The sequence below is a fragment of the Poecilia formosa genome, unplaced genomic scaffold (assembly GCF_000485575.1).
Source record: "Poecilia formosa unplaced genomic scaffold, Poecilia_formosa-5.1.2 Scaffold931, whole genome shotgun sequence".
NCBI classification, from domain to species: domain Eukaryota; kingdom Metazoa; phylum Chordata; class Actinopteri; order Cyprinodontiformes; family Poeciliidae; genus Poecilia; species Poecilia formosa.
In genome coordinates, this window is record NW_006800870.1 from 1 (window position 1) to 10329 (window position 10329).

Below are 10329 nucleotides of genomic sequence, written 5' to 3' on the forward strand. Positions count from 1 at the left end.
ACCCCTTCTGTGTGGACGACCTTCCCTCTCTTTGTAACTATCTCACCACACTTCTCTAGTCTGAATGACATCCCAGTGTCAGTGCTGCAGATCCTGGTGGTGTGGATCAGTGAGTCGATGTCTCGCTCACTCTTGGCGTACAGAGCAGACATTGAGGACAGTTACATACAGGACTTGTCATCCATGTAGAGGAGGTGACTGATTGTGGCCCCATTCTTGAGTCGGTATCCGTAGCCAGTCTTGTTGATGATTTAGCTGAGGGGGTTCAGGCCTGTGCAGAACAGCAGTGGGAACAGAGCATCTCCTTGGTATATGCCACATTTGATGGAGACTTGTGCAAGTGGTTTGCATTTGGCTTTAAGGGTGATTTTCCACAGCCCCATCCAGTTTGCAATGAAGGCTCTTAGAGTCCTGAGATGTTGTACATCTCTAAGCATTCAATGATCCAAGTGTGTGGCATTGAGTCATAGGCTTTCTTGTAATCAATCCAAGCGGTGCACAGGTTGGTGTGTTGGGTTTTGCAGTCTCGGGCGACTGTGTGGTCTACAAGGAGTTGGTGTTTGGCTCCTATGCTATTTATGCCGATGCCCTTCTGTGCCGTGCTCATGTATTTATCCATGTGCCCGCTTATCTTAGCCGCTATGATGCCTGACATGAGCTTCCATGTTGTAGAGAGATAGGTTATTGGCCGATAGTTGGATGGGACTGAACCCTTTGAGGGATCCTTCTGGATCAGGATTGTGCGCCCTTCAGTTAACCATTCAGGGTGAATCCCATTTTGTAGCAGCTGGTTTAGTTGAGTTGCCAGTTGCTCATGGAGGGCAGTGAGTTTCTTCAGCCAGCAGGAATGGATCATGTCAGATCCTGGTGCTGTGCTGTGCGTGCGAAATAAAAACTTAAAAGAAATTTGACTTCACAAATTAATGCCTTGAAATTGGGCCTCTGTTTCTTTAAGAAGCTTGTGCTCTTTCCCACACACCACCTTCAGGAAGACATCACAGTAATGGTCCTATGCTCTAACATTGTTTTTTGTAGCATTTCACTGAAAAGTACTTCTTATAATGAGCTAAGCAGATGCACAGTTCCACCGGGTGTTTAATTGCTGCTGCAGCTAGTCTGAAGGAGCTGAGTTGGGGAGTGGTGGAGAAGGATTGCCCTGTGAGGCGGAAGCTCTGCTGGATACTGCAGCTCTGAAGAGAAGCTTCAAGCTGGTGCTCAGTGAGAGCAAGTATTTCTAAACCTAGATGGTTGCCAAAGGAGATTCAAGGATTTCTCAAACATACATGAAAGAGTCAAAGCAACTCTCAGCTATGTTTTTGATGAGGGAATACATTATAGCATGATGTAAAGATCAAAAAAGTCAGTTTTATGTAACATGGCCCCTTTAAAAGCTAAAACATGAAAGAAATTCTGCTATTAAAAGAATAACGTTTGTGAACATGCAGGTGAGCAACCTTTTTCCTTCCTGATTGTCTTACCACACATTGAGCTGTTTGACTGGCAACAACACAGAGACGACAGCAGTGGAGGGAGGAGCTGGAGGAAGTGTGCCATTGTCTGTGATATCAGGACACTTCCCTCTTCGTTTGTAGTTGCTGCTGCAGAGCTGCTGCTCTCATTTCTGACACATTTATCCTTCAGGGCTGAACCCAAACCTCTGCATGCCACTGATGAGACACACACACACACACACACACACACACACACACACACACACACACACACCAATGTAGCACATCATCATAGCAGGACTCACATGCATCTATCAACATGGCAGCTTACATCAGGTTCATCAAACAGCAAAGTGTTTGGTTTAACCTCACCTCAGTACAAGCACTCAACCCCCAAAGAAAATCTGACTTTTTCTACAAGTGGTGAGGTTTGAAAGTCTCTGACAGGCAGGTCTGCTGCAGATTTTCTACAGGTCCAAAACACCTGAGGACAACAGCTGTAATGCTGTGAAAGCTTTCTAATGTATTTGATGAGATTTATTGTGAGTGAAATGATCCAGCAGTATTCTAAGACTTTACAAGATGAGGGAGATTCTCTCCTGGGACCCCTCAGCCTGACAAGATAACACCGATACATAACATGCATTTAAACACTAATATAGAAGACGCACATTTTGATATTACAGCTCAGCTAGGACAAAACACAACTGCTGGTCTACAGTCATAAGGCACATCAATGTCTCATTTACAAGAGAGACCTCTTAAAGCCAATCATGTGTCTATTTACCACTAATGCCTGCTGAGGCAAATTCAACACATACCAAGGGTCAATATGGAATCACTTTGCTGCCATCTAGAGTTATTGGAAATACCCAGGCTAGGTATATATATCTGCTGTATGTGCTAAATTCAAGGTACCAGTCTTTTTTTGATTTAGAATATTTGACAGCATATATATTTTTTTATGTAGCTGTATATAAATTCAGACAGTAAGACATTAAACACACATTGCCAAAATTATACCCCTTATCTCCCAAGTCAATGCAAGAACTCTGATCCATGTATTATTAATAGCCAAACAAATTATCATAACAGTCTTGTGTTACATGATAAAATACATTTTATCACAGCAAATAATGAAAAAATCAGCAGCATGCTTTTTGACCAGACAGCTGACATTGTGATTTATAGGTCTCTTTAGTGGCTTCCTACTTTAAGGCCTGAATTTAAAAAAGTGTCAGTGTTTTGTTAATGCTTTAAGTGGTCAAACTTCAGGTGTTTGGCTGCTTCGTCAAACTCCTCAGATCAGGCTGAAGGCAGCTGGCAGCATTCAAAGTTTTAAAGGCAGACTCAAGACATTTCCTTTTAGCAAAACTTTATTCTTAATTTTTTAACATAAATTAATATTTTTATTGAATCTTTTTGGGTTTTATGCTGTGCCTGTTTTTAACTGCCGTTTATTTCTAAGAGGTCTCCAAAAATTATTTTTTCCATTTATTCTCACCTGATCTCAACTTTTCATTAACCATCTAATTGGTATCAATTTTACTGTTTAGTTTATAATATGTTTAACAGCAAAAACACAAATATAGTTTTTGTAGAATTTCCAGTAAGGCCTGCTTCATTAGTTGCCATAGTGATATGGACTTCCTTCACCTCAGACGCTCATAAAGAAGGATAGATATTGCATTAACTAGATAGATAGTGAATGCAATATCTATCCTTCTTTATGAGCGTCTGAGGTGAAGGAAGTTTGTTGTTTCTTCCCTGTACATTGATTCAAGTAAAGCACTTTGCAGTTGATGTTTGAGACGTGCTAACTGACTGGTTGGGACCATTTGATTGTGAGTGCAGCACTAACCAGAGTCCCAGTGGGCGTGTGCTGACTGGACAAACAAATACAGCCTGAAGTGCTCCAGTATGGTTCGGAATGCCTTTGGAAACAGACCTAAAATACACAGAACAAAATAAATCCTATTTTGTAAATACTCACTGTTCACAGGAACAGAACAGAACACAAGCCTGAAATCCTAACAGACAATATAAACTTTACTCCAGACTTGATCTTCCAGCAGCAGTTTAACCAACATATTTCTGAGTGCATGTGACTTGATTCTCTAAAGTCGTCAAGGAATTCAGTGAGAAAAGTGGGTAAAACTTTATAAGACTGACATAACACCTGTCATGAACATGAAGAAATCGTCATGAATATTTATGACTGTTGTCATTCGGTAAATTATGACACTTTTAATACAAAGTTGACATTATTCAAAATGTCTTTGTTATGACAACTTGACATTAACCAAGAACTCATGATCTGACATAAATCTGTTATAAAAGTATTACCGATTACACTTTAAAAATTATGTAGATTTATTTTATTAAAGCTACAGTTTAATCAGTATTACTTTTATGACAAATTTATGTCAGATACCAAATGGCTTCAGAAAGGAGGGCGACATGAGAACTTCCCTCTTCCAAAATCAGAGCCTCAAATCATCTGTTTAAGAAACGTTATTTAGCTACATTTCCCATTAGTTTCTTTATTTTTTTACTTCTAAAATGCATTACGTAATTTCAGAATTCTGACTAACAATACATTTTCAGTGAACTAGATCTGCAAGTATCTACAGATCCATCAGATCCATTCTGGCCTAGTCCAACCAGACAGTTCCACTAGCATGTTTACGTGGCTGAAATGTGACTGTTTTCTTCGTTCTTACAGATTTCTAGATTGGCTCCTTTATCAGCAGGTATTCAAGCTTATATTAATTAACTGAGTGATCTGCTATAATAATATCATGGCACGGCTGTGGCGCTTGTGGAATATTATGCGCCCATTCCTGTCCTGGTCAGGTAGATCCAACCAGGCTGGGCCTGCACCTGGAGCTACAAAATCTCGGAAACAACAATTCCTTATTAGGAAGTAGGACTGATAAACTTGCACTGTTGAAAGTAACACAAATCATTGGTTATGTGAGCAGACAGTGATGCAATATTCCAGAAGCGTTTGTTGTGCAGCTTAAGGTGTGGCTTACATATTTAAGGCTGTGGGCAGAATGGATACCAGATCTAACTGAGTCTTTGGGTGCATTTTTCTGTCTGATCTCTGAAATCTTTTGCATTTTATTAAAGTTTGGTTAATTTTAACTTGCTGACCTGACTTGATCTCTCATATGACAAGCTTGGGGGAAGACATTTGAATGTCTTTAACACCACATGGCACATCATCTATTCAGAAAACTAGCCTGAGATGACCTGCATTTTGCAGAAACAGATACTCTGACCAATATCATAAGAGGACAGTAGTGCAGGCTTCTTAAAACGCCAAAATTACACAGCAGCTGAGAGGAAATGTGCAGGTTACCTGTCTCTAAAGCATGAGTAACACTGTGCAGGGTCTGGAAGCTCCTGCGATCATCTTGAAGGTTGATGCTGCCTGCAGCGTTTCCTGCTGCTGCTGTGTGGAGTTTAAGCCGCAGAGCATTAGAGCAGAAGACCAACAGCTGAGACTGATAGTGTTGGAGCAGATCAGCAAGGAGAACTGATCGACCCATGTCCATCCACTGCACAGAGTGAGGCCCACCAACACACTCTGGCTCCACGGTGCTTAACCTTGTTCCATCTCTGCCTCTTCTCCTCATGTCCTCATCCTTCAGATCACCAGAACTGAAAAGCATAAACAGTCTCTTCATCATTAACCCGTGAGAAGTCGAGGAAAAATATCATGACCCGAATGCTGATGTAAACTAGCCTGCAGTGCAGAACGGATGACCACAGGTTCAGGCGCCTTTCAGTCATTAACTTTAGTCATTGCCAGTGGAAAATGACTAAAGTCCACAAAAAAGGAAAAGTGTGACTGCTTTCTAAAACAGCCAAACAATGGCACCAAGCAGCAATCATTTTCCTGCTCGTGCTGCCCCTACCTTTCTGGAGCATCTGCTCCCGATGCGGTTTTGACCCGGGTCCAGTCCTGTGTGTTGGTCCCAACGACGCTCTGCTGGCTGAACATCTCCAGCTGAGCTGCTGCAGTTACACCGACTGATCCAGCCTTCCTAGTGACCACACCTGGAGCTGAGACCGAGACGAGCTGAGCAGCTGCTTCTTCTGATGTTGGCCTATGAAGTGCCAGTGGAGCCAGCAGGTCAGTGGAGGTCATGAGGACCTGAAGCAGTGGATCGACAGAGGACTGGTCCAGCTGAGGAGGAGGCAGGGCTGAGGCATGATGGGAGGTGGCTACAGAGGGTGAAGGACAGTCACAGTTTTCTAAACCTTCCAGGTTAGACTGAGCTGCCTCTGCACTGAACTGAGTGAGTCCAGACTGAGTTATGCATGTTTGGCTCTGGCTGGTTCTGGTTTTTCTTGAGCTTTCTTCTTTATTTTGGAAAGAAGACAGTTTCACCAAAACAGGGAGTTGAATTTCTAAAGCAGAACTCTGCAAGGAGCGATTAGGGCTGTAAATAGGGGAGCATTTATCAGATGTTTGCTGTGACAACATCTGCACAGAAGGCTGAATACTGTCAAGAAGAGGAGAGGAAGTCAGACATGTCTGCCACAGCTGTTCCCAGGTCCACTTGGGAAAGCTACAGCTGCATTCAGACTCTGGACTCCTGAAGTTATCACAGAATGTTTGGTGAGTGCAATGAACCTTGCAAACATGACAGCTCTCCTCAGAAATCCAGAGGTCCAGTAGTCTGGCAATCATTTCTGCCCGATGGACAGCCAAGACACTCATCAGACCTCTGACTGACACAGCAGAAGCACGATGTCTTATAATCTTTGGAAGTCTGCTAAAGAATTTGAATTTATGTGCCTCCTGCAAAACCAACATCCTCAGCTGGACTTTATGCTCCTCCACAGCCTGACTGTACAGGTCTGTTCCTGATAAAATGTCCTCCAGAACATCTCTGGGTACCAAGTCCAATTCTGTCTTCCCAATCACAGACAGAATACCATATACACATTGCTCCATTAGGAACAAAAGTTGTAGACCAAGTAGACTTAGAGTCCGTTTCATCTCCTCCAGCATTTTGGTGTGTGAAACTAGTGCCTGTCTCAGATAGTGGTCAGAATGGACTCGGCTGGTGAAGAAACTCCTGTGGTTCAGATGAAGTCGGAACTCCTGACTTAGAGAGACAAGGCTGATTCTGGATGAAGGTGAGCCGGGCAAGACCTGAAAAGAAAGCGACAACGGTTGAGAGTAGCTTCTGACACACTAAAGGTTTGTTAGTCATACGTCCCCACAAAGGTCAGGAAATGCACACATAGTCTACTACTAATACTTTTTTACTTCCATATCTTTCTTTTAAAAAACAACAGAACAGTAATTTGCACTTGTGAATACTTTCATGTAAAGCAGCTTTAACAACATCCACAGCTAAATGAAATCCTATAAGATGCAGCCTACAGAGTCTGTCCAGCTGTGGCAGACCTGCTACTTTTACCTCCCTTTACAGTCATAGTGATCAGTGGACAAGGATGCACTTCATCAGGATGTAAAATCAGTTGCTATAGTGCAGTGGGAGTGGGCAATCTGGCAAGGTATCATAAAATATTTCTTTTTCCCAATGAAATCATGATATAAAGTTCATCAAAAGAACAAAGAAAATGTCTTAAAACAGATTTAAATCAGTAATCACCAATGCTGCCAATTTCTGTCAGTTACCACTAACTTTTAAAATGCAAGTCTTTGAGTACTCTCAGACTGAGACCATTTTGCCTCACTCAGAAAACAGAGAAAGAAAACAGTAAAAGAGTGAACTGTCTAATTGTAAAACAAAAATCTATAATTCCAACAGAGCAAACAACCCATCCCTGCATCCCTCCACCCACAGCTAAAAGAGAAGAGTGTTTTTAAGGGTTCTGTTTTCCTGTGACCTTAGTTTGCATTAGGTGAAGTTCTCTGAGCTGATGCTGCAACAAGTGTTTCAGTCTGGATATGAAAGCTGTTGACAGATGAAGCCTTCTGATGTATTCATGTATGAAGAGCAGCAGAGATCGCTGCTCAAAGAGCCTCCACAGAGCTCTGTACTGCCCCTAGAGGAGAGAGGAAGACAGGACAAAAAGACCACCTTCAAATGGAACAGCCCACCCTACTTTCAATGTGACTCAGTCATAGTTAAAACAGAAAGTGACAGATATTTCCTTGAACTCACTGGTAGGGATCCCATGTGGCCCCCTCCCACCGGTGGGCCCTGCAACACCACTGTCAGAAGATGCTGCTGCATTCGCTGCAGACGTGCAGAGGAGCGCGACACAAGGTTGTGAGCCACAACAAGGTTTTCCTCCTCTTCATCTTGACTCGGAACATGGAACAGACACTTCAAACTGGGATTAAAAGTACTTCTGAACAGAATCTCAGCTCGCTGCAGGGACCGTGACATGACCAGTGACCTGAACAGATAGAAAAAAAATTATCAGAAAGGAGCAAAAATCCTAAACACCAAAGACAACCCTTTCAAAGTATTTAGAAATTATTCATATTAGAGTCTCTAACTTGTACTTAACCCTGGGTCCTTATGATTTTATGCCACCTGCAACCATTTAGTTAAATAGAATTTATGATCACCATTCTTTGCCTCACACCAGGATCTGTGGTTCCAAGACACTGCAACCATGCAACTGCAACTTGGAAACTAGGTGAGTGCCTGAGACTGTTCCTGCTATAAAAGATTACACTACCGAAAGCTGAACAACAAACAAGGATAACAATTAGTTCATGAAAACCAGCATGAATGTTTGCAGGTTTACTTTGTATTTTTGCTTCAGTCTGTGTATAAAAATACCCATATATAATTGTTATAGATAAAATGATAACTTCATTTTAGCAGCAATACAGACAGATGCTGCTTTGTGACTGAAATAAAAGGAATTTGATTATGTTCTGTTTTAAATTCCACATCATGAAACCAGAATATTTTTACTCAAGACCATCATACCAAGAGCTGCTCACTCCAGCTCGTGTCTACATACTCTATATGTCACTGGGAGTTCATGTACCTCAGCTAAAGATTCAGATTAACAGCATTTGCACAAAATCAATGTTTCTGGACACAGACATTATTCCTCCAAAAAAAGTGTTTATACCCTTTGTGTTGAACCGATCGTGCTCTGATCGTCCGTCACTGTGCATGAAGAAATGTTCCTCTCCAAGATAAACAAAAAAGAAACATATGAAATGAATGGAATTTAGTTTTTCCATGGGTCAATGTTAGCTCTGTTTCTGAGAATGGATGGTGTTGTGTACTAATTTTGTTAGAAAGACAAATCTGTGGTCTAGAGTGGTAATCTGGATTAGAAAACAATAGAAGCTGATGACTCCAATACTACACCTCTTATGCTTCTCAGTAAGTTCCAGACCTGTAACCTGTCAACAGTTATATGGGATTGTACAATGTGTCATTTCACTATGTCACACTAAAGTGAAAACTGCAGCAACAGCAGAGTCTGCAGGCGCAAACATAGTGGCAGCATATCATGACCTTCCTGTCAGTTTGATCTGTGAAATATGTTCATCAGCAGAATCTGATGTAGATAACATTTCAAAGATGGAGAACAACTTTGGTTGGATTTAAAGCACTGAATGCATGAAAGCAACCTGCATGAGGGTCAAATCACCGACCTGAGTCCAGTGAAGATTTGCTTTATGGCTATTTTACTCAAGATTATCAATGAATGTTGCAACCTGCAAGATGTGTCCCTTTGATTCCACAATTCCAGCTGCATGCTGTGAAAGTATGCAGAACACACAGGTGACCTATGATGTGAAAGGCCAAACCAAACTAAACTAAACTGCCTTCTGGAGGTGAATATTTACTCTGGAACCATTATCTGAAAGGGACTTGAGTCTCATCCAATCAAACTACACAGTTCTAGTACAACCACTGCATTCTGTAATGGTTACCAACTGGTTAGCATCTAGCTAGTCTAATTATTACCATGGAGACCTGGTGACTGTGATATAACTCTGTTGCTATTATCTAACAACATGTTTTGGCAAATTCCCTTGATTGGAGATGAAAATCATCATTAAATCATTAGGTGAGAGCTAACCTGCCCCTTTTCCTAACAGAACATTAAAGGTTCCCAATCTGAAAGAAAAAGCTGAATAAAACTCCAATCAATTTAAATTATCCAATATAATAAAATACTGTAAAAATGAGTTTTAAACTGTAAGTTTTCAACTAGTATTGAGCTCTTAAACATTTCTCCAAAGCCAACTGGAACCTTTCTTGTACTGTGTTTCTGTGCAAACCCCACGCAGAAGACAATTATTAGCAAAACAAAGAAACTAGCAGCTATCTGCAAACAAATCAAACAACAACACTTTCAACAGATAAACACAGCTAATACTCCAAGTGGTTTCTCCAGATCAAACACACTTCCTGAATACCTTCATGACAAGCATTATTAGGGCACATTTTGCTATCATGTTCTGATTTGGTATCATGTCTGGATGGTGCAGCTCTTCCTGTTCGTATCCAGGTGACGGTGAACAACTTTGGCTGGATTTAAAGCAGTGAGGGCATGAAAGCAACCTGCATGAGGGTTGTTTTCATGCATTCAGTAGCCAGCGGTTACTAGTTGAAGCACAAATCAAACCTTAAAGTTCAACAGTTTAGCTAAAGAATGTCAATAATGACAGAACTTTACTTTTTACCAACATCTCGTTACTTCTCCCAGCAACGGAGCGTCTTGGACGGGGACAGCTTATTCCAGCTAGCCTTTAGCCTCAGATCTTCTAAGGCGTTTAAAGTTCGACAGAAATGTTCCGAACAGACGCAGCATTGTCCTGAACTGCGCCTGTCTGTCACCACAATCTGCACAGAACAGGGGCGCTTTTTAATCCCGTGTTCATGCTACGTTCAATTTCAAGTCT

General features: G+C 41.5%; 1 protein-coding gene across 4 annotated transcripts; it reads right to left on the bottom strand.

Moving 5' to 3' along the window:
• Positions 1-1401: 1401 nt before the first annotated feature.
• On the bottom strand, positions 1402-10323 carry LOC103132133 (uncharacterized). 4 transcript variants are annotated; one of them, XM_016667168.1, is made up of 7 exons: positions 10111-10323; positions 7607-7844; positions 7329-7487; positions 5378-6624; positions 4819-5120; positions 3313-3399; positions 1402-1667 (listed from the first exon to the last, which is right to left on the bottom strand). In XM_016667168.1, the coding sequence occupies exons 2-7, from the start codon at positions 7832-7834 to the stop codon at positions 1417-1419; spliced, it is 2274 nt and encodes a 757-aa protein (XP_016522654.1). In that variant the 5' UTR covers positions 7835-7844; positions 10111-10323; the 3' UTR covers positions 1402-1416. The 4 variants fall into 4 exon arrangements, with proteins under 4 accessions (XP_016522654.1, XP_016522653.1, XP_016522655.1 ...); XM_016667167.1 differs by having other exon boundaries at positions 10104-10323; XM_016667170.1 differs by lacking the exon at positions 1402-1667 and adding an exon at positions 1895-1935 and having other exon boundaries at positions 10104-10323.
• Positions 10324-10329: the final 6 nt, after the last annotated feature.